The 24389-nt window shown below is 47.2% G+C and overlaps 1 protein-coding gene across 2 annotated transcripts in view; it reads left to right on the top strand.

Annotated features, from left to right (window-relative positions):
• Positions 1 to 24389, top strand: part of ZNF831 (zinc finger protein 831) — a 97368-nt gene that overhangs the window by 47199 nt on the left and 25780 nt on the right. For both annotated transcript variants that reach the window (XM_019637118.1, XM_019637119.1), the window contains exon 4: positions 3889 to 4040. In XM_019637118.1, the coding sequence (XP_019492663.1) occupies positions 3889 to 4040 (152 nt within the window). The remainder of the gene's footprint in view (positions 1 to 3888; positions 4041 to 24389) is intronic.

Here is a 24389-nt window from a genome sequence, read left to right as displayed (position 1 = left end):
GGAAGCTTCTGACAAACGGAACAATGAACTGTGAAGTCCCAAGCGAATCCGAATGAGCGAGGAGGAGCTGGGAGGTTATGTGGGAGAAGGGTGCTCTGTAAAGCCTAAAATACACATTAATCATTGATTAAAGGGGGGAACAAAAGAAAGAAAACCTGGGCACTGAGAATGTAATTCTCTTCATTGATGGTGTTCTTTTCTTATGGAGCGGGTGTGTATCTGTCCGAGGTGTGTGTCTACTCACTTTAGCCATGACACAATTCACTTGTTCAATGAGACTGCACTGTCCTAGGGAGAGCTCAATCTCTGAAGTGAGTTAGAAACGCAGCCCTAGAGATGTGATGGCCACCACTGCCCATGGTTGAGACGCTTTGTCACATTTGCCATGACACCAGAAGCTTTGACCATGGCCCCAGGTTCTGCATAGTGGGACACAAAGCGTCCGCCATACCTCCACTCCACTTCTCTTTGCTTTATTATTTCCTCCTGTGGGATCAAGGGAGGAAAATGAGAGGAATAATCTGACAGACCACATGTCCTTTGCCCGGCATGAGCATGTGTGAGGTAGGCATGTAAACCTATAAGACTCTCTCCTTGGAGAGGGGAGCAGGGTGGGGTTGGAGGGGGCAGGGTGGTCAATGGTTTTCAGGCAGCGTCAAAATACGTGACAAAAACCTCCCCTGTTTTGTGAGCTTCCTACTGCACTCCAGCCAACACTAGTGTCTCCTGAGCTCTTGACCTTGGCCAACCAGCTGTCATTGTCCCGGCTGGAGCCATGTGGGGTAAGAAGACTTTTTTCTGATGGGATTTCCATGAGATCTATAAAGAAAGATGTCATGTTGATGCTATATCAGTGTGAATAATCTAGACTCTTAAAGGAAGACCAAGAGAGCAGAGGGTATGCCAAGCCTAGGAGTTCGATTTAAAATCTGGACCTTAAATGGAAGCTTATAAAAACAAACAAACAAACACACAAACAAAACAAAAACCACTGTGCTGGCCAGCGAAAAGCAACAAATTAGACATAAATATGGAAATCTAGATTGATCTCATAAACATGGCCTTGAGCAAAAGTAAAGTAGGAAAAGAATGGCTCCGTGGTTCAATCTCCTGCACAGAAGCAGCACTGCGTATGTTTCAGGGTGTGTGCGTACTGAAGGGTGTTTGTCAGCCGTGCCAGAGTGAGTGTCTCTGGGGGAAGTAGGTGAATGGGAGTCAGGCAAAGGGAAGGAGGGTGACACTCGAATCATGCGTCTGAGGTTTCCCGGAAGTAAACCCTGAGGTGGTGATTCTTGGACAAGTGACTTACAGAGGGACCGATCTCAGGAAGCTTGTAAACGAGTGAGGGAAGCAGACCGGGGCAAGGTAAAAGCTAAGCAAAGATTTGGTGTTGGGTGTCCAGTCCTGCCTGATCCCATGGGGAGCTCTGGGTTGTGAAATGTACCAGAGACTGTCCTGCTTAGAAGCAAAGGGACTGGGCTGTCATATCCCATGACAGTCAATGGCTAATGGTCTTTCCTGGTGTGTGTGTGTGTGTGTGTGTGTGTGTGTGTGTGTGTGTGTGTGCGCACACGCGCGCGCAAACTCCCCCAGGTCTCTCCAGGCAAGATGGCGTCCATCTGCCAAGGGCAATCCTCTAGAGAGGGGGTAAGTGTGGATCATGGGTAGCCAACCCTCCAGTAGCGGGTGAGGATGTGCAGCCTGGTGAAGGTGAGAGGAAGTCACGGGGTCTGCTAACCCACAGGAGGCCTTATGTGACTGGTGATGGTGAGCCTGCAGCCCCTGCCTCACCCTGGCTGTTCACCCCTAGGGTGATCCTGCTCCTTGAGGGGCTGCACGTGGAATGTTCTGGGAGAGAAAGAGACAGACCCTGCCCATGAATAAACAAAATATTGCTTTGAAGACAATGCCAAGATCCACTTAGGCTACCCTCAAGGGCCAAAGGGTCGAAATTCCACCTTAATGAGATCTGAATTCAGGGGCCAGGACTCTCCCAGCAGGCTCCTAGTTATTTTCATTGAGTGGAGTGCCTTGCTTGGACAGTTTCCAAAAGCAAAACCTCCCTGCAGTTCAAGCTGTGCCATTCTTAACACCTGCAAATGTGTGGCAGTCACCCACGGACTTGGGGGCAAAGGTGACCCGCAGCACACAGAAGCATCCTCCCTGTGACCCCCACCTTCCTTCCTCCCTTTGTTTCGACAGTTTGAAATCACTCTCCACCCCCGTCCAGCAGGAGCCCTGACTGGTTCAGGGGCTTGTGATGATCAAAACAGCAGCCCTGTTACTTTCCACCCCAGCTCAGATAACTCTTTCAGGAACCTGTGGTCTTGACAAGCAGTGATGGACTGCTTCACAGAACAAGGCAGGCACCCCTGGGAAGTGACAGCTCCTGCCCAAGCCCAGGGAGGCACCATTGCCGTGAACACGGAGCCTCTCCCAAACACAGACAGCAGAAAAGATGAACAAAAAGTCACTTTCTCATTGTCGGTGCCGTAAAAATCAGCGCTCAAGAGGATACTGCATTCATGTTGCAGACCTTAATTAAAATTCTGCGAGCAGCCCTGGGGATCATGGGACTGCGGCTGGATGTCGGCGGAGGCTGACAAATGAGAAAGGAAAATGGCCAAGATGGGTGCCTCACCTCCCTCCCGAGCCAGGTGGTTCTGAAGAGCGTTGTGGGAATAGAATTCTTGTGAACTGAGGTTTATAAAGTGAAGGGAGTCTTTGTGGCTTGACCAGGCAGCTAGAAGCAGGGCAAAGATCCTTTCAGAGAGCTGACCACTGATGGTGACCTCTACAAAATGGTGCAGAGCACTGGGTCAGAGTCTAGCTCCCACTGGACCACGTGGGCTGTGTGTGTCTCCGGGTACAATGCAGCTGCTCAGGGCCTCAGTTCTGCCACCTGCAACATGGGGGCGCTAGACTAGCTTGCTGGTCTGTTGTTAGTTGCACATTCCTATTAGTAAATAATTTTGAGCCTGCACCCTAACAAATGCGTAATTGTTTATTTACAATGTATCATGTACATTATAAAGGACATGCAACTCTAGACATAAGAGTCTAGATGAAAATAACTATAAGTAGGAGCTCTAGAATTTTCTTTTTCTACCGTTGATGTGATTTTCTTTTTCTACCACTGGGATGTGAATAATTTATTTTGGAGATTCGACCAGATAATCTGGAAAGGCTTCTCTTGATTGAAAGTCTGTGATGCCCATGCTTTCAAAGAAGACCCTTTACACCTGTACTGTCCTGTGCACTAGCCACTGGCCGCGTGTGGCTATTTGAGCCCATTAAAATGAAATAAAATGTAAAACTCAGTTCCTCAGGCATACTAACTACATTTCAAAAGCTCAATAGTTTAGTGGTTAGTGGCTACTACCTTGGTCAATGTGGATTATAGAACATTTCTGTCATCGCAGAATGTTCTATCGGATAGCCTGTTTAGTAAGTGGTTAAGATCATAGGGTTCAGTATTTAGTTACAGCAACTAACCTTTAGTGAGCACGTGCTATGTGCTAAGCATTATGGGAAGTGTTTCATAAGCACTCTCTTATTTAGTCCCTACCTATATTATCCCTATGTTATGGAATGAAAACAAGGATAGAAGAGATTAGGAGTTTCTAAGAGCTGACAACTACTTAGAGCCTGTGTTCTCCCAGCCCACCTCCCCCCACAACACACACACACACACACACACACACACACACACACACACACACACANACACACACACACACACACACACACACACACACACACACACACACATACACGGTCTTGAGCTTCATTGTCTGAGCATCATCTTTTGGGAATTCTGTGCGTATCAGCTTCTGGGAACATGCTCTCCAGACTGGTCACTACCCATGTCCTTCTTCTGCCCCACAGGTACAGAGGGACTTTCTTGCAGAGTCGTGTTCAGCTGAAAGCTGGTAGACTGCGCAAGCCACTCCGGGTGCTGAGAAAAGATGGTCACCCTCCCTCACTTGAGGGGCTGGACCCTCACAGGACCCTTGGGCAGTCTTCTTCAGAAATGGCAGGTAACGCTTTCCTTGGAGGAGAATCCAAACTGAGTGTGAAAAGGTACCAGGCTGCAGGGTGAGCAGGAGACAGCCATCTTTACCCTCAGGAACCCAAAGTCCGGCAGGGGGGACAGATGCCTGTGGGATGATGACAAAAGCGTGACATCTGTGGGGCAGTCAACAGGACCCTAAACTAGTGGACAAGGTACTGGGTAAAATACCCAGTGAGATTGATTGAGAATCCAGTATCGAGAAGTCAACAAACATCCTTGCGTACCGGCCGTGTGTGTTAGGTACAGATTCCCAGGAACCCGAACTCGTGGTGCCTCCTCTCCCCCATCTTTGAAAAGGAAATTCATTTGATTCTCTCCACAGGGCCATCACCAGGCTAAAATAGGTCAGTGGACGGGCTTGAGAGTCCACGCGAAATAGAGATATAAGTAGTTATTATGTGTGGGAGCTGCAGGGAACATTGCTTACATGTGAAGCGGTAAGAGGCGCTCTCTTCATCATGCTCGGAAATACAGAAAGGATGGAGTAATGGAGGCTGCTTCCTGGAACAAGCGCTATTTTCAGTTCTAATCACTGGGCAGCCAGCACAAATTGCTTAACTTCTCTGGACCTCAATTTCCCTCCCTTTCTCCCCTGTCTCCAGCAGTAATGAGCCCAATCTTAGCCTTGCTTGCAGGGTGTTGACTGGGGAAAATGAAGACCATCTGTGAAAAAGCTGCAGGGTCCCATCTGGCCAGCAGTGACTGAATTACCATCCTTTTGTGGCTAATTGTTGTCTGTTTGGCTCAAGGGCTGACCCTGGGCTCTGTCTGATGTTTGAGGTTTTGGTCCCTGGGGACAGTTGGCTCGACAACTCCTTCTCTGTCTTTGTGTAGCTCCAGTGCCCCCTACAGGCAGATGGCGCTTTCATGCTCCCCTTCCACTTCCAACCCCCAACCCCCAAAGCCCTTTCCCGTGGGGCAAGGACAGGACTAGTCTTGTTTCTTGGTGAGAATTCAGATCAAGATAGGTGTTTGCTCAACTGGATGACGAATTACGGAAGGAAAGCATTGTCTCTGGGGAACATGGAGGGTTAAGATCACGTGGGAGAGGCTAGAATAAGGTGGGGGGGGGGTGGATAAAGCACAAAGGTGACCAAGGAACCCGGCGTTGCCCTTTCTTCATTTTCTGTGGCCCTCGTCGGCAGCCCCATCACTTTCCTCCTTCTCAAATAGATACGGCCAATGGACTTGCCCACTGGGGTGTGCTTGGGTGATAGCACCCCTTCCAACATAACCCAACAGAAACCCCCGGAACTCTGCCAGTTGTCCCAGATGTCAGAGCTTTCCCACCAGCTCTCTCCCCAGCACCTGAAAGAGTTGAGTCAAGCTGCCCCTGGAAACGCACCTCAGCCTCCATGTTTACATCCCTGAGCTCCATGCTATGCACTGAAGGGGCGAGACAGGAAAGCCCTGCTGTCGATAAATGTGGTACAGGGTGAAGACAGACTCCCTGGGCTTGCATCACATTGGGAATGACATCGGTGGGTCCGTTAGCTCCCTTCTTGGAACTGTCTGTCTGCACAGCTAGGATGTTTATGTAGGTCTTACCCACCCAACGCCTCTGCGTGAGGATCAAGTGAGCTATCGTATGTGGCAAGGGCTCTGCAGATTCCAACGCAGACAGGTGTTGGCTGTTATCATCCACTGAGCGTAACAAGCAAGCATGCATACAAATTGGCATATGGCGAGTGACTACTGACCATGGGACATGTGGTAACAAGGGTCTCTCCCTTGTTTAGTGGAGGACAAGGTCAGTGTTAAGGGAAGAACCCCAAAAGGGAGTTTTCTTGGGAGATACAGGGTTTCTTCTGGAAATTCGGATGTAGAGAGACTAGAACTGGGGAGTGCTGACTAACGGCTCAGGGGCGAGAACGGGGAACCTGGGGAGGGCACACTGAGTCCAGGTGGGCTGGTGTGCGCTGGGCCGCGTGGGAGACGGAAGCCATTGAAGCCACTTTCCATTGGGTACCACATGTACTGGTTTCCTAGGGCTGCTGAAGAAATTGCCAGAAACTTGGTGGCTTAATACAACAAAACGCAATTTTCTTATAGTTCTGGGGGTCAGGAGTCTCCTACTTCCCCCAAAAGCTCCAGGGGAGGGTCCTTCCTGCCTCTTCCAGCTGCTGGTGGCCCTAGGCTTCCTTGGCTTGTGGCCGCATCACCCCAACCTCTGCTTCCATCTTCACGTGGCCTTCTTCCCTATGCTTCTGTGGATCAAATCTCCCTCTATCCTTCTTTTATAAGGACACTCACCATGGGATTCAGAGCCCACCCTAAATCCAGGATCATCTTATCTTGAGATTTTTAAAATTTAACTACCTCTGCAAAGACCCTTTTTCTAAGTAAGGTCGCAGTCTTGGGTTCTGTAGGTTAGGACTTGGACATATCTTTTTTGGGGGCCACTGTCCAACCTCTACACCACTTTCACAAATTTTCTCCTATCTCCAAACCAACAGAAGTGATCTTAAAATATGTTTCTAAGTAGAAAAGGCAGCGGCACACGTGGACCTTCAGTGTACACGGCGCACACAGTCTGTGCTCCTACTGTGTGCAGACAGGCTCAGTAAGAGAGCTCTATTTGAAACCTAAATCAACATATAACCATTAAAACAGAATCGCCACCAGCAGGACATGCTGCACGCTTTAGGGAAGTGTTGTCCAAGTGGTTACAGGTAGCCTCAATCCTCAGATGGGTGTGTTGGGCTGTGGGACTCACGAGTTTCTCCTTAGGAGGAAGGCCAGTGGCAGGCCGGACAGTGGGGGGGGCAGGGCCTCTGTGTGTGGCTGTGTGGATTGTGCCATAGGGGCCAATAGCCAGCTGCCACCCGGTTTGTGTGGTCTTGCGCTTTGGCTATGGGGCTGTGTCAGCCCAAAGCAAGAAGCCCCGGCTCCTCCCTGCTCACCCCACAGGGGGCGCTTTTCCACATACCCTCCAAGAGAAGTGGGTGTTTCTTTCTGATCTGCACCTGTGCCAGGTGTGCTCATGGTGACCCTGGGGGGTCCAGTGGGGTCAGAGAGACCATTTGCATTTCATTGTCCTTTTCACCCCTTCTCCCCTTTAAAACCTTCTCTCTGCCTCAGGGAGCGTTGTGCTCCCTGCCACGTGGACTAACAGTGGAGATCTTCAGACTCCCTCCATGTTGGGAGAAATCTCACTTCTGTGTGCTTCCTTTCTCAACTTCGGCACTCCTACCGAAATCCTAAGTGGCACCCCAAACTAGGGGTGCCAATGAATGGTGGATAAAACTGGAGCTGAACAGAAAAAAAAAAAAAAAGCCGAAACAAAATCTGAGTGTGGAGCGGAGACATAAGAGGCCGTCCATAGTTCCAATTCTCCCTGGGAACGTAGGCCCCCCAGTGTAGGTGACAATGTCACAGTAGCAGCCTCGCATGGTGACATATGTCTACACTTTCATGTTTATTGTTTGAGCAGCCAGTTGAGGCAGAGGCCTGGGTCACCAGTGCCCGTTTTCAAAGGGCCCCCTCCCCTGCAATTAGGGAGGAACACGGAGGACGTCCCGAAGGGCAGCTGCGAGACTGCGGGGTGTGGTCTGAGCACTGGCCCAGGAAATATTAATCATGCCCTGCGCCTCATTGAAGTGTCAGGGGAACACGATGGCCGCTTGGTAAACCAGCGAGCCGGGGTGGACAGATTGTGATGGATACCGTCGCATGGGAGGGTGGGAGAGTGCATTACAATCAATACCGCCTGGAAATCAAAGGGGTTTGGGGATTTTAGTGCCACCACTTGCCAATACCAATATTTCACAGCGGAGTGACAGGCACTCCGAGAGTGTTGGGTGTTTGAAGACAAAGTGCTGTAACTTCAAAGGGACTGAAAGATGGACCTTGGTCATCCACCATTTACAAACAACTTTCTTTTCTCCTTTGACCTGGTAGGTCCTGGGTGGAGAGATCAGAGCTGGCTTCTCAGTGAGGGAGCTGACCTCCGTGTGTGTGTGTGTGTGTGTGTGCTTGTGAGTAAATGCACATGTGTATATTTTTGGGGTGCCGGACATGTTTTCTCTGGCATGATAATGATAGGGTGATCTGTTTTGGGTGACCTGAGGGGCTATAATTTGGGAGAACTTGATGAAATCCAACAAAAATTGATAATGACCATCGGAGGGGAGTGGATTTTCCAATTAAAAAGTAGGGAAAATATTTTGCCCTGATCCTTATAGGCCAGCTAGAATCAGTAAAACAATTAAAAATAAATAGTCAGGAATACTTGTGTCCCGGGGCTGAAATAAGATGTTGGAAGTGATTGTCTTCTTTATTTTTGGAGAATCTTCCTGTCAATAATTTATGAAGATGAGAGAAAGAGAGGATGTTACTGAAAAACATTTTTTAAAAGGATGCTTAATTTCCCTCTCTTTTAAACTATTCTGATAGCTTGGTTCTAATCATTTGAATTAACAGATGGCTTGGCGGTGACGTCCTCTGCGAGCAGAAGGCCAGAGGAGTTATGAAGAATAAAGACCTAAATTATCAGGTTTTTATAGTGATTGGAAGTTTTGAGACTCTCCTGAGAAATGAGTCTGTTTTTTTAAACCTAGATTCAGTGATCCATCCTAGATAAGTTTCCGGCAAGGGGCTGGGAGAAGGGGGGAATCTTCTTTTCAGATGTCCAATAGAGTTGGCTTACTGGACACCCCAGGATAAAAGTGACTCTGGATGCGCAGGGGTGTCAATAGTTCAGAGAATACCCTTCCTCACCCACGTTCCCTTCAGGATCAGGGCTGAGGTATGGCATCAGGTGGGTTTAATCTCAGAAGTTCAAGCGGCCTCATTGGAGGGATTGGTAAAAGAAGGTTCTTAGATCCAGGCAGTGAATATGCCAAGGACAGCAAACATCTACTTGAGGGAAGACCTTACAATGCAAACATTCTTCATGGGACATCCCAGTCAGAGACTGGCTGGAGAGATAATGATTGCCATGGGATAAGGACCTTCCCTATAAACTATTGAGGAATTTAGTCTGTCTGTCTATCTCGCTCTCCCTCTGTCCCTCTTTCCCTCTCTCCCTTTCAAAATCCTTACCATTAGCATCCATTCGTGCCCTTCAGGGTAATTTTCACAATATATACACTGATTGCCAGGTGAAACCACAAGTCATGCACAAGACATAAAATTTCATGAAGTTGATGGAAGTGACCATTGGGCTGATTCATGTCCATTGGCAGAATCAGACTAAGTGACAAGTGAACAAGAGAAAACTGAGGATAGCTTTTGGTTTCATTGTTTTTCAAGATAAATTCTCAAAATCCTCAGTTCTTCACTATTTACTGTGAAATTTTGGTCCCCACTGTGAATGAATTCATTCTAGGTGGCCTTTCTCCAGTCGCAAAGATTTCAATTAATAAGGACCCTGTTTGCCAAGCCAACAGGTCATCTCCGCCTCTGTACCAGTGCCTGGCATGGTGGCAGCTCCTCAGTAAGTGTTTTTTGAGTGAACAACTGAACAGGCAGAAGTAAGTCTCTTCTCTTGAGCTTCATTGAAGGTCAGGCTCATTGGAAAGGACTATCAAACCGGCCCCCAAATCTTTTGCTATTTGAGAACAGAGAAAGGGGTGTGCAGCGTGGAGGTTTCGTCTCAGTAACAGAAGAGTCCATTCAATTTTGTGGAATTGCCATTTTCAACCTTAAGGGTATCTATCTAATCTCACCTCAGTTTTACAGATGAAAGCTCTGTAAAGATAGATGAAGATGGTGACTTTGAACCTGAAGATGTTCACTTTGATGTCCTTTAACCTGACATCCTCTCTTACACCACAGTGGGACCAAATCTTAAGTGGCAGATTCGTTTCCAAAGCCAGTCCTTTAGTCAAAACCACCTGTAGTCAAAATTATCTTTGAAAATCTACAAACCCAATCATAAGGGTATAATCGGTGTCTATAACTCTGAGCAGAAATTCTCACAATATGTTTGGCACCACTGCTATAAGGAAAAAAAAGACCGTTCATTAGGCTGCTTTGAAGATTAACAGCAAAACCTCCCACTGAGGAAGGGAGTGAGAAATTCTCAAGTGTCCCCGCTTTGCTGGTCAGTATATGCCATTTGGTTTTAGCATTAAGCCTCTAAAACTGTTTTGACATTTTAATGGATTGTTTGTTGTGGTGAGGATTAACTAAGGTATTGGAGGTGTGTCTTCTGGGGGACAGCACATTTCAAAAGTCAGGTTTTAGGTTAAATGTGTAATGGGGCCCTGCTGGGGTGGTTTCTCATCTCACCAGAACACCTGTCTTTCCGGTGCCAGCTTAGGAATTGGGGGGCCGTCTCCGCTTGGCCATTACTCCATGCCCGCTGGTGTAGGTGTGCGAAAGACCACCTCTTCTAGCTTGAGGGGAAGTTCACCACCAAGTCTTGTCATGAAAATGGTCTCTGTAACATTTACTTCCCAAGTTAGGGTCCCACTTAAGAAGAGAAGCTTTGCAGGTACGTGCATGTGTGTGTGCGCGCGAGCACACATGTTCACATTCAAGTGTTATTTTTCCATTAGAGAAAGCAATTGAAAAACCCACGCATCCATACAAAGTGGGTGACACCACCGAGCAGAAGCCTTACCGGTCTCCTTTGTTGTGGTTACACAATTCCTGATGCACTGCTCCCAATGAGGTCACTGCTCTGAAATGAATACTTTTCTTCTCAGAATGTAGGGTGCAGTGGGGATGAACACAACATCCTTGAAACCTGTTTGCATTTCAAGTGGGACTTTCTAGTCTCTGGGAGCTTAAAACCCATCTGCACGCAGCCCTATTCCCAGTCTCCTAATGTCACCGTTATTGACCCTGGGCTGCAAAAAAGAATCTCATAATTAGGTTTGCTCTGTTTTTCTGTGTTTATACACACATCTCTTTCTCTCTAGCCGATGACATATCAGCTTCCTTTTTTTTTTTTTGATTATTGAAACTCTTTGTGTTAAGAGGACTTGCTCCATTAACTGAGACCTGTTCTGTTTACTCCAAAGCTGGGACACATTCAAACATTCCGCTGTAAAAAGAATGCTCTTATACATTTCCTTAGAAATGCATTTTGTGGAACTGAATGGAGAGCGTTGCTGTAGTTGAGGTTAATTAGGGGGGCTTTTTGCTGGGCACACAGGAAGCAAAGGCCGTGCTTTGCTTCTGCGGGCACACAGACTAAAACGGGAGCCCTGGAGAGGAGCAAGTGTGGCCCTGTGCCCGGATGACACATCTGAAGTCACATTGATTAAGGGCGATGTTGTATTAAGTGATAAGAACTGCACTGAGTTTATGGTTTTGCAATTTCCTGCAGCTGGCATGGCTTATAGCCGTAAACACGGTGAAGTTCAAGGCTACATTTCAAAGTGAGATTTTAGAACATTCTCTCAGTAACTAAACTCAGGAGGCACTTTCCACTTCGGAGGCGCATCCCCCCAACAAACTTTTGACGAGGGACTCTCATTCTCATTATGTGGAAGAGGGAACTGAGACACAGAGAGGGGTTCAATGATTTGCCCAGGGCCACTGAGATGGCATATCTGGTGGTCAGCCATGTTTTCTAAGTGCAAATAATTCATTGACTGTCTTCAGAAATGTTGCATCTGCGTGCTCCCCATGTGATTATATGCTTGTTCACCCTTTAGGCTCATTTACAAAACAAGCAAATACATTGATTTTATGTATGTTTTATTTTTACATAAAACATAAATACATTTATCTTCAAGAGAAACTGTTTATCGTCACTGAAAACGGAAAGCCAGTGTCACCACCTGCCACTGAGAGAACATTACAGAGTAAAAACAGTATGAACGGTGTTTTTAGTAAATGAATTCTAGCTAGGATGTGTGGTGGGCAGAAGGCTGCGAGGCCTTAGGTCTACTCCCTTTGCTGAAAGGAGATGTTTGGAAGTGTTAGGGAGGCTTCCTCGAGATGCCTTAGCACCGGGTTGAGACTTTCTTCTTTCCTTAATTAGAGGAATTACAAGAGAATAGGTTTCTCACTGTGTTATTCCGTCTTATTTAACTCTAAGCTTGACATCAGGTCCTCCCCTCCCCCCCCTCCCGGGTCTGAGCCCCTCCCTGGGACTCTGGTTGTGCTGCCATCTCCTCCTTTTCTCTGTTCCTATGATCCCGGTTGGCTGGTAGTGGCTCATTTATTGGGTTGTTGGAAAAGTCATGATGCATTTTTTGCAACGAAAAACAGAAAAAAATATGTCATGACTTTTCTGACAACCCAATAGTATTTCCTCACCTTTGGTAAAGCCTTGACCTGTATAGATACAAACTCTCCATTCAAGAGAGCTGGCTGCAGAGGCCATGGGGTGACTTCTGCCAAGAACCGCCCCCCACACACACACACACTGGAAGACTCCACCTTCTCTGCCTTATTGTGGGTAAGATGTCGACCTGAGCCCGCGGTAGGTGCTGTGGGCAGATAGGGCGGTGAGAAATGCCCGCTGTGCCCAAAGCAGTGTGGGAAGAGGCAGGGGGAGGGGATTGGCACATCAGGATTTTGCAGAGGGGCCTCATCTTCTCCTGAGAACAATGGGGAGCCACTGAAGGATCTGGGGGCAGGGAGGAGCATAGGAGAGTCCATCCAATGTAGGTTTTAAAAAGATTCCTCTGGGCGCAGATAGGGGTGAGGATTGGGGCGGATGGAGTGGATGCCGGGAGGCTGACGGACGAGGAGACGCCTGAGACAGGGCAGGCGTGATTGTGTTTAAAAAGAACTTGGAAAAAGTGATACTCCACCTACAGGAATAAGAAAGTTAATTATAAGTTTTTAATTACACATGTAATCATGAATGATTGATACTGCTTTTCACATAGTAAAATAGGTAGAAGATGAGGCTAATGTTTGCTTTGACACCCCTGCTGCCAACCACCCCTTCACTCACAGTCTCTACCCGCCACCCCCCTCCCCCCAAATAAAACTATGGTTTGGAGTTTGGAGTACATCTGCAAGATATCTCTCCTCTCTCTCTCTCTCTCTCTCTCTCTCTCTCTCTCTCTCTCTCTCTCTCTCTCACAGGAGTGGTACCACACTGCACATTTCATTGTATAACTTTTTTTAAAAAAATTCAACATTTCATAGTTTTGCACGCTGTTAATACCTATAAACCTATCTCAACCTTGTAAATGGGCACAGAGTCTTGGACAGAGTACCCTAATTTATGCAGCCATTCTCCTAACAGTGGGTAACTTGGTCATCCCCAGTGTCTCGTTATTGCATCATGCTCCTTGGACGTGCTGTTTGAAACTCCTTGGCCTGAGCAGAGGGTTTCTCTAGAGCAGACCCGAGAAGAAGAATTGCTGGGTCTCTGAGTGTCATGTTTGTACAGTTTTAAGTAGATATTTCCAAATTGCTTCCCAATTTTCATTCCCATCAGTAGCATATTCCAGTACCTCTTCTTTCCTTGATTTTATCACACTTTCTAAAAAACCACTAAGAGGGGTAAAAGGTGCTCCTTTTAATGGCCTTGGACGAGAGGGCCTTTCCACCTGACCTTGCATCCCACAGGGAGGTCCACAGCCCGGCCAGACTGTGTGAAAGGCTGGCGTTATCCAGCAGAAAAAAAACATGGAGGGGTTATAAAACTTTTTTATTTTTTAATCACAGAGAAGTGAGTTTCTCTTGACCAAACTTTGAATCCACTGGGTACATTTGATGTTCTCTCCAAATATTAATAGATTTGTTCCTCAGCCAAGGCACGATGTCTCAGTCTGCTCCCGAGAGCCCCGTCACTGCCGAGGACACCGAGCCACTCAGGGCTTCCTCTGTGCCTAGCCAATTCATTAGGCCCGGTTAGTAACTTGCAGAAGAGATTAATTGATTTGCAGGCTTCTGAGCCCCAAGTGTTACTCAGCTAACTCCCAGAAAACTCAGGTCACCGGGGAGCTCGGGGGAGCAAACAGTGACATGTGTGGCTTTAGTCAAAGGCTGAGCCTGTGTTCATTCCTCATTATCAACAGATGCCAGAGTGATGACTTTCTCAGCACTTTCTGCTGTAGTGTGGGATCTGGGGCCACAGCCCAGACTCCCGGGATAAAACAAGAAGGCTCCCCGGGCTGCGGCTGCCGATCCAATCGTAATGTTTCTGTGTGCAAGCTTTTCTGATGCCCAGACAGACACCCTGGTTCTCTTCCTCTGAAATGTTGCTACCGGAGGTAGCAATGTAAACCCTGCATCTCTTGGGCTATGAGGAAAAGAGGCTCGGTTCAAATTGGCCAAACAAACAAAAAATTCATTGTCTCATGTAGCAGGGACCGTGGCTTCAGGCCGGGCAGGGCCCAGAGGCGGCAGCGATGTCCCTGGGACTCAGTTTCTCTCAATCTGTTGGCTCCTCCTCATTCTCCGTCATCGTCACTGGCTCCTGTGGGACCCCCCGAGCCTGTCTGCACTCACGTCGGCTTCGCTTCTGTTCATAGCCCAGGTCCCCAGAGGAGATCTCAGTGGCCTGGTTCTGGCCACGCGTCTCCCCTGAATCCGTCACCAGGGACTTGAGTGTCTGGGTCTGGGTCGTGTGCCTTGTATGGAGGGGTGGGCTGGGGTCACCTCCACTACAGCCATTCAGGGTAAAGGAGGGATGGTTTCCCGGAGGAAGAGGGGGCCGGGCAGGTAAGCACCACAGAAGTCCAAGCCATCTCTGACTCATGGTTTAATGAGATTCCGCCTGTGTCTATGAGCAGTTGAGCGCCCTCATGGCCCCGGAGAGGGAAGAAGTGGGAGGTGGTGTAAGGCCTTTCCTCCTGAGCTCGGGCCGGGCTGCTGAACGGAGACACCTTTGTGAAACAGATGAGAGGCGCACAGCCTGAGGTTGACATGCAATTACCGGGGTCTGCTCGGTGCCAGGCAGTGTGTGGGAGCAGGAAGGGAGGCAAATAAGAACATGACACGGCCCTCGTCCTTAGGGAGAGCCCAGTCTGGCAGAGGAAGCCGGCACAGACTGGTAAACAAGTCATTACAAATGCAATGCGGGAAGCTCGCTGATATGATTAAGCTTCCCAATGAGGGATCCTGACAAGGTTGGCTGCAGCGGGGAAGGGAGAGTGGGCTAGCATAAACAGGAACGCCAGAGGAGGGGCCGCGCTTCCGATGCCGCCCCTCCCCAAGGCCCCTCCATCCGGCCCCCCCCACCCCTCCCCGCAATGTGGGCTGGCGGAAGACCCAAAGACTGTCGTTCTTTATCATCCTTTCCCCTCCTTGGGTCATAAAGATTTTTTTTTTTTTGCCATACACACTAAACTGCTGGAAATTGAGGCGCACAGCACTTAACTACTATTTACTTATTTATCTAAAATGCTAAGTGTTCCCCTTGGCAATCACTAATAGATTCCTGTAGAAACGGAATGACATGCTCTGAGTTCTGATGTCTGCGCACGCGGAGGTGGGAAGGCGAACATGGCTAGGGCAGGGGCGGCTGGTCCCGGCCGGGAGGCGGGAGGGCAGGGCCATACCGTCATTTAACGAGAAGTGGAAATACGGGTTTTGAAAGGTAAATGCGTGTTTATGTTAAAAGTTAAAAAGAAAAAATAGAGAGAGAGAGAGAGAGAGAGAGAGAGAGAGAGAGAGAGAGAGAGAGAGAAAGGATACCTTCAATCCCAAACCTGAAATGGAGGCTGATCTGCTTTTGAAGGGCTTTCTGAAAACCCTTATCTTGGAGTTGGGAGAGAGCCCCTGCTCAGCAGAGCCTATAAAAGAAATCAGTTTTGTTCTAGAATTTTCTATGTGAAGTGCCAGAGCCAGCAGCCAAATGGGACCAGAGGACGGGGCAGGATGAGAAGTGGTGATCTCAGGCATGATCAACGGATCTCCAGATGGGGTACAAAGTGAGGAAGGGCCCATCTAGTTGGCACTGTCCCCTTCCACCTCCACCTGGTACCTGGTCTTCAGCACGGGCAAGGCCTTTTTGGTTTGGGAGACAGGTGAGCCTTTAGGATTATTTCTAACTCAGGTGTTAGTGGCAAGGTGAGGCAGAATGGTGTCACCAATGGTGAGCCTAGAGAAGAAATAACTTTAAGTGATATATAGACAACGCTGATCATAATGAGAAAGGAATTCTCTTCTCAATTCCCCTTTAAGCCTCTTCCTTACATCATGGAGAAAGTCTCGTGCTGATGCCAGTATGTCTTTAACGTCTGCCTAACTATTTACTAATCTCCCTTTTAAACAGGGAAAGGTTAGGTTTCAGCATCCAGCTAGAACTTGAGAACAAGGTCTGTTTAAATTGTATTTATTTTTGCAGGCAGTCTCTTATGCCAGAGACCTCACCTTATCTAGCTGCCTCTTGCAATAGACCTTAGAAGGCCACACAATCCCCCACCCCATCTTTTTCAGCCTCCTTTAGGCAAAGACTGGTACGGCGGAAGAAATTTTGTTCTGGATTCAGAGGAATGAATTCCTTTGAGTCCTGACTTTCTTTCTTACTACTTCCTTGGGCAAAAGTCATCCCTTCTCTTTGCCTCAGCTCCTCATCTGTAAAGGGGGTGGTGGTGGTGGTGGGGGGCAGTTTCTGAGTCCCTAGGCTTCAGAGACAGTCACCTGCACTGATTCATTGAACCCGGCCCTTGAAAACCCCATGAAGCCAGCCTAGGAAATGTACTTACGGGACTGTGGAGAGCCTCAAGCCACATGAGATGGCAAGAGAGAAGGTCCTATGTCAACTAGAAAGGACTTTATAGGTGTGGTGATTACCATGGCTGACTGACTGCAAGGGACTGTGGGCTAAATGTCCATCCCAGGTCTGCAAGCCAAACAAATGAGTAATGAATGGTGAATTTCCAAAGGGGAGCTGGTTGGTACTTGGGAGTGTATCTGAGGGCACTTTAACTTGTGCCACATGGATGCATATGGTGCTCTCCTTGCTGAGGGGTAGGTAGAGAAGACAACGGAAGGGATCTGAGCAGTCCTCCATGCTCCAGCCCCACCTCATCTCAGGCCTCTGGGCAAGGACCCCTCTGCTTCAGAAGGCTGCCTTCCTCTAGGTAAAGGCGTCCACACTGGCCTTGACCCCGTCAGTTGGGTACTGGCAGGGACCACGGAGGACCTGCTCCAACCAGCATTGCTTCCTACGTGAGCTTTTGGAGAGCTTCTTCCCAATGTTTGTCCTCATCTAATTTTCAATATGGCCCCATGGGGTTAGGAGAGGGATGCGGTGGCCATTCTCCATCCTAATTAGGAGTCTTGCCCAAGTTCAAACATTGAGGTAGAGAAATGCAAGTTTAATCCCAAGGTTTTTCCTGTGCTAAAACTCTTCAAATTTTGGCCTGCTTATTTTCTTAACTTCCTGAGACATGAAAAAGGTAATTTTTGTATCCCCCTCCACATAGACGTTAATGATTATTTTCAGTCATTTTCAGCTTTCCGTTTTTGCTACGAGGCACCTGGCGTTCCCGGAACGGACAAAAGCCATTTTTCTAAGTACTAGCATTTGAAATTATTAAGTGTTCATTAAGCACCCTGGGTGCAAAGCACTCTCGGAGATGTTTGTTTCTCAATTTTCTATAATTTCCTTATTTTTTTTCCCCCTAGCTAAAGGCAGATTGAAAAATGAACTCAGTGCATTTGAGTCTCTGAATCACAGTTAATGTGCGACGCCCCCTCCCTTAACTGTGCTGTTTTCCTTCTGCCGCCTCTGTCTTCTCTCCCTCGTCAATCCGATAAAGTTCTTGTTCGTTTTTAACCCCTACTCAGACACTGCAACTTTTGCTTTGACTCCTGACTATTTGCCAGGAAGAAGCGAGTGCAAAAGCCTTGACCAGCACTCGCCCCGGACTGCAGCGAGAGCCATGGAAAAATCCAGAAGGCGGCAGAAGCAGCCTTGGGTCCCTCTGAGCCTGGGCTGCAGGCAGCTTAGCTGGGCGGCAGTGTGAGCCTGATGCGGCAGCAACGGCTAATCGCCTCCCCACTCCTTTCCCAAATCCCCCCGAGTGGCATTAGGGGGCCTTGACAATCACAGCTCTGCGCGGACCCTTCTAGAAGGAACACGAAAGCCCAAAGCGCCCCCCCCACCCCCCCACCCGCCCTCACGGGCTCTGAGATTCTGGGGCTTACATGAGCAGAGAGAAAGACTTTTTTTCTTTCCTCTTCTTTTATTTTTTTGACAACAGCCTCACATAACCTCAAAAGTTATCCATGAATTTACCAAAACTTTTTTCTGAAACTATTTTAACCTCTGGTGGGGGTTAAAAAACAAGCCTTGTGAATTTATTACCCGGAAAAAGCGAAGCAAGACTTTTTATTTTGATGTGAAACCGTCTTCCAAACTTCAAGGGAGCCCCCTAGCGCTGGTCTGCGAGGAGCAGGCTGGCACAGCTTGCTCCTGTGCCCACGGCCACAATCCCAGTTCTGCTGCTTTCCCTCCGGGGTCCTGATCTCGCCCAGGTGTGTGTCTAGGCAGGGACTGGGCTTCCCTTCCCTTGTGGGGGACCTGTGCACTCCGGGGGACCTGCTCTCAATACCAAGGGACCCCTGGGCACAAATTTATTTTATGTTCTTAGGTGTTCAGGTGGCCGAAATAATGTGCAAGGCTACAGCTGAAGGAAGGGAGACGAGGGTTTTGATCCAAAAGCCCTGGGCTTTTTGAAAGAGGCTGGACCCCCGCTGACAAGCGCCTCAGTGCTGCTGTCTCAGCACACAGGTGACCTCAGCCTTTTTTGTAGTTTCATTGATCTCATGTAAATGCCTCCCAGATGTGCAAGAGTGAAAATGATTACTAAAAGAGAGAAGGCAGAAGCCCAGGCTGAGAACAAGCGGGAAGGAGAAGGATGCCGAGATGGGGGTAAGAGAGAGGACCAAATGGGGTGCTGAAGTGTGTTCTGGGGCTCCCTGCCCAGAGGCACGGGATGCAGAATCCTGGGTTGGCTGCCCACGCAAGCTCCCAGCCTTTGCACACCGGACAGGACTTCTAAATCTTTCTGTGCCAAGCACATGAGATGTGTCTATGCTCCCCAACATGCCACAGAGCTGGCCTTGCTTGTCAAAAGCACACACAGAGATATCACAAGGCAAATGTTCTAGAGCAGAGGTGCCAGCGGCAGAGGCGCAGCAGCAGCCTGTCCAGCAGAGGCAGCCGTGGTGCAGCGCTGCTCAAGCCTCAGTGCCACCGTGCAGAGTCCTGTGGTCTTGGGGACGTGTCTCAACTCCTCGAGTCCTCAGTTTCCCCATTGTTTACACGAGAGCGATAATAACAGTATCCGTTTTGTAGGGCTGGTGAGATATCATTTGTATCATTATATATACCAGGGGCGCCAAAAAATGTATACGTTTTAAGAGATGGTATCTATGCATTACTTCTCAAAGTTGAATTAAATTACGGTAGCAATGTGTATGTAGTATGACGTTCACTCAAAAGATGGCGTTAATCAGATGAATGCTAGTGTCATTCATTGTATTACAATTTTAATACAGTTCTTTCCTTTCTTAAAACATGTATACATTTTTTGGGCTCTCTCTCTCTCTCTCTCTCTCTCTCTCTCTCTCTCTCTCTCATTTAAAAGTAAGGCTTAGCATTGTATTTATGATGTATTGCATGGCTTATTAATGTATCTCTAAAGAGAAGCCAGACTCAGAATTTCCCATTAAGTAAAATGTTCCCATTTTTACATGACAGTAATGAAGTCACATTCAAACACACACACACACACACACACACTGGCGTGGACCCCAAATCTAGTCAGATGAGACCCGTCTAATCTTACTGCCCCAGTGCTTTGCTCAGTCTGACTGCTCTTGGCACTTGGCCCTGCCCTGGGGAGGCGGCTTCCTCCAGCCAGTCACTCAGCAGCTCTGTACTGAGCATCTACTGTGTATCTGACATTGTTTCTTAAAGGGCAAATCAAGCTCCCTTCCTGGAGTTCCCGCTGTCTTGTCTAATGCTGAGACTTTAAAGCCTCTCCAAGTGTAATAGCAAAAACAACAACAGAAATTACATGCAGCAGTGATTTCAAAAAGCGTTCCAGTAAGGGCTGCCGAGGACGGAAGACCTGCGGTCCCATTTGTCTTCATGCACATGGATTAAACATAATATGGTATTGATTTTTTAATAATCCACACATTAGTGGCTCAAAAGAAATGGGTTTTGTATGTTTTAATATGAAAGCAATTCTTGTCCTTCTCAAACTGCTTCTGGGTCTGGAGGGGCCTTCCCCCATTTTCACACTGCTCAGTGGAGGGGGGTGAGACTCTTCATTTTTCATTTATTAGCCTCTATCTGCTTTACTTTTTCAATCCGATGGCGTGTCCTGTTGTGTTTAATTCCAGTTATTTGGATCCCTTTAGGAAACATTTCCTTATACACTCAATGCATAAATATTATTTTTTAAATTAAGAAATGGGGAACGTGTTTAATGAGTGTTGAGTAATTCTACATTCAAGTGAAGAAACCCCCTTCACCTGGTTAGCTCTGGAAGCAGAGGAGGCTCTTTCTGATTTTGTTTGGTTTTGTGTTTACTTTTCTCCATCTCCCCTTCGAGGTCCCACAGCTGGCTTAGCAAGACTTGCTTTGGACCTGACAGCTTGAGGCTTTGCATGCTTCTGAGAGCACAGGACATATTTCTTCTTTGCTTCCAGTTTTGCCACTCAATAAATTTGAAGAGTCACGAAGCAGTCATCTGTGTAGTCAGATAAGGAAGAAAATGATGATTTCTCTATTATTTTGCTTAGAAGAATGGGAAACTAGATTAATCAATGTCTTTTGGAAATGCATCTTTAGAGGAAAGATGGGCTTCTTTCATCAAAGTCATGATTGTTTCTCATATACAAACATATTAGATGACTTTCCAGGGGCTGGGAGCAGACGGTCAAGGCTTGAATTTGAAGTCTGTCATTAGGTGACGTTAGATAAACCCCTAATCCCACCTTTAATATAGTTGGGGGCTGGGTGGGGTCAGCAGGTATCTATAGCACCCACCCATCTGGCTCCCTGGGGCACAAGGGGAATGAGTCATGTCTGTAAGAGTCAGGAGGATGTTTTTTTGTGTGTGTGAGTCACAGTGCTTGGTAGCAAGGGACCAAAATCCAACTCAAAAAGGTTGAAGCACAAAAGGGAATTTGTTTGCGCATGTAATGAGGAGCCCAGAGCGGCCCCTGCTGGATCCATGGGCTCGAATGATGTCACCAGGGCTCTGTTTATCTCTCTTCCTATCTGATTGGCTTTCCTCTGGGTGGCCTTCACCCCTAAGCGTGTGGTGGCCCCGGTGGTCTCAGTCTACATCCTACCCACTCAGTGCTTGTGGTAGAAAGACAGCATTCTAGTTAAAGTCCCAGCATCGACTCAGATTTAATAAGGTTTGGGTCAGATGCCTGGCCTCGAACCTTCTGTTCGGCCAGACAAGTAGAACAGGCCCCCTCCTGGAGATGGGAGGTGGTGATTATAATAAGTCAGCCAATTTATATTGAGAAGGGATGTTTCCTGAAAAATAATCAGGGTGGAGGAATGGCTGCAGAACTCGGAGCAACAGGTGCGTATCGTAACTTACTCTCGCTTCCTAGGTAGAGGAGAGCAAAGAGTCACGCCGTCGGCCAGTGACATTCTATGTGCCGTGTGCTGCAAGTCAGCGGTGTGGTAGACGGTGCTGGTGCCTTTCCCAAACCCCTTTTCAGGTCAGGCGCCCACCCATCCTCATGTCCTAGCTGCGGAGGGTGACAGCTGCTTACATTTCTTATCTGTACCCTTCTCTAAAGGATTGCCCTTGGCTGAAGGGAATCTCTTGGCTCCCAACGTTCATACAGCCACCAGGGGGTGGCCCGCAGACACTGACTGATTGATGAGGCTGTGACCACTCAGTCCTTGTGCCCCTGAGTGGGACAAAGTTTGTGATGCATTCCTGTGCCAGAGCTCCCAGTGGACTCTCCGGAAACCCTATTTTGTGTAATTTCTTCCCGTTTCTCTCCCTCCAAGTTTTTCCCAGGAGCGCCCCCTCAATAAATCACTTACACAGGAACCTAAGATACCAGTTATCTATAAATCATGAAATGCAGCTACTTACCATGTATGCCTCAATATATCCTAGCCCTAGTTTCTCATTGCAAAGATCCAAAGGGATGTGGGGGCTAATCTGAAATGTAACATACAAAGACAGGGATGCAGTGGGCAGCTGTCTACGTACAATATTGAATTTATTCATCTGGTTGCATGTAGCCCTTTAAATCACACAGTACGTGAAATGCCAGTTTAGTGATATAATGCTTTCTGCTCACACTTCACGAGGCCGTTCTAGCTGAACTTGTAAGCATGCATCTGATATGGCCTTTGTCATCACCGGGGCCACTATTGAGTCATCTAATAGAGTTTTCAGGGCACAGCATCTTCACTTTCAGCCCAGCTCTTTGAGAGTTAGTACTTTTAGAATTGAGGACAATGCCATCATAAAAATTTATCCACAGCCATAACACCCATTTAGGTAACATGAGGACAGCGCTTTCATTTCTCCGGTAGGTGCCTGTTCGCAATTTCCACCAAATAAACATGTCCTATTTTGCTTTTAAAAGCAGACTTCAAGAGGCTTGCTTACAACATTCCGTGCTTATAATTGTGTTCCAGAAGCTCAGGAATAATGACTAAATTTGCTATAGAGGTCCCCCCTTCCTATCACCTTTTGAAAATCAGTTTTGTCAGGCGATATCTATGAGTGACACAAACCAGCATTGATTGGCATTTCAGAGTCATGACTCTTTCTAAACAGTATTTTGTAATTCAAAATGAAGTAATTGGGAGAGTTTTCTACAAAATGGGAGACTTTGTAAGGATTTCACTGGAAGGCAACTCCTGTTTTTCTGAAGAATAAATTTTGGGGGTAAAACCCCTCTTACACTTAGGCACATCAAGTCCTTCACATAATATCTCTTCTAAGTGATCAGCAAAGGGACCAAAATTGGGCTAACTGATCTTGGTTGACTCAGATATGACATTCCAAAAGTAAGATAAAATTTGGGAGGACGTGGAGAAGGAATTCTTTCTTTATTTCAGTATAAACTGATGTAGAAAAAGACCCAATATCTAAGTGATGATCCAATCATAGAGGGTATTTGGGAGCAACTATATTTTCTCATGTATTATCTTAAATAGTGATTTTAACCTTTTTAATGAATATTTTCATTCTCAAACTTCAGTTATTTTAATTGCTCAGTCATATTGTAATTTATTTGCAATATTTTATATATCTCATAAGAACAATAATAGGAAAAATCTTAGCTAATATGAGTGGGAGTACTTACCATGGACTAGTCACTATTCTGAGCCCTTTTAGCATGACCTTTAAACTTTTGACAGAAATACAGTGCTGTAATTATACTCATTTTAGAGATGCGTAGAAAGGGTAAGTGTCCGGCTGGAGGTTCTATACAAACAAATGGTAGGGCTCAGGCAGTCTGACCCCAGACACAGGCTATTAAATGGGACGCTTCTCACTCTAAACCTTGCCAGTTATCATGGAAAGCCCCAAAGTACAGTGTGTTCACCTCTGTGATTTATAAACAAATAACCTTTAAGAATTTTAATGATAAAAATACATATTAATCATCATATATGTAAATATATCTTATATTAAAGATAACCATACGTGTATTTGCTATACAGCATTAGCTACTTATATCCAACACATTTACCTGTGATGTAAGTCAGCTACTGCTGTGTAACAAAACATCCCCCACACTCAGTGGTTCGTAACAATAAGGATTTTTTATTACCCACCCATCTTTGGGTTCGCTGGGCATTCTGCTGATTTGAGCCAGGCTTGGCTGGTCTTACTGGGTTTGTTCAAGCATCTTGGGGTCAGCTGGGGACTTGCTGACAGGTTGGTGGGGTCTGGCTGGTCTGGGATGACCTCATTCACATGCATGGAAGTTGGTTGGCTGTCAGCAAGGAGAATGGGGCTGAATAAAGCATATGTCTTCAGCCTTCCATGGGTGCAGAGAGAGAGAAAGAAGAAATACATAGGACTCTTGAGACCTAGGTTTGGAACTGGCATGATGTCACTTCTGTTGCATCCTACTGGCCAGGGAGACTCACGAGGGCAGCCCAGATTCCAGGCTGGGAAGATGGCTGCACCTTGGCTGCAGAAGCACTAGGAGAAACAGTTTTAACAGAGTGGCAGTGTGCCCCAGCTAGAAAGTGTGTTCTTATCACTAAGAAAAAGGATTAGAAATAGGGAGGCAACTCACATGCTCTGCCACATAGAGACAGAGACAGGGCAAAAGTCCCCAGCGTATTTCCTTGCGGAGGAAGCCTCAGTTAATGTTCATGCCAGCGATGCCATTTCCCGGGGACTATTCACGTGCTAAGATTCCCTTTCTGCCTTGATCGTGAATCTCTGTAAGCAGTGGTAAAATCGTAATTCCTTATTGAACT

This window comes from Hipposideros armiger, unplaced genomic scaffold, assembly GCF_001890085.2.
Source record: "Hipposideros armiger isolate ML-2016 unplaced genomic scaffold, ASM189008v1 scaffold_32, whole genome shotgun sequence".
NCBI classification, from domain to species: Eukaryota; Metazoa; Chordata; class Mammalia; order Chiroptera; family Hipposideridae; genus Hipposideros; species Hipposideros armiger.
Note: the sequence above shows the minus strand (reverse complement) of the source record. Positions and strands in the feature narration are given on the sequence as shown.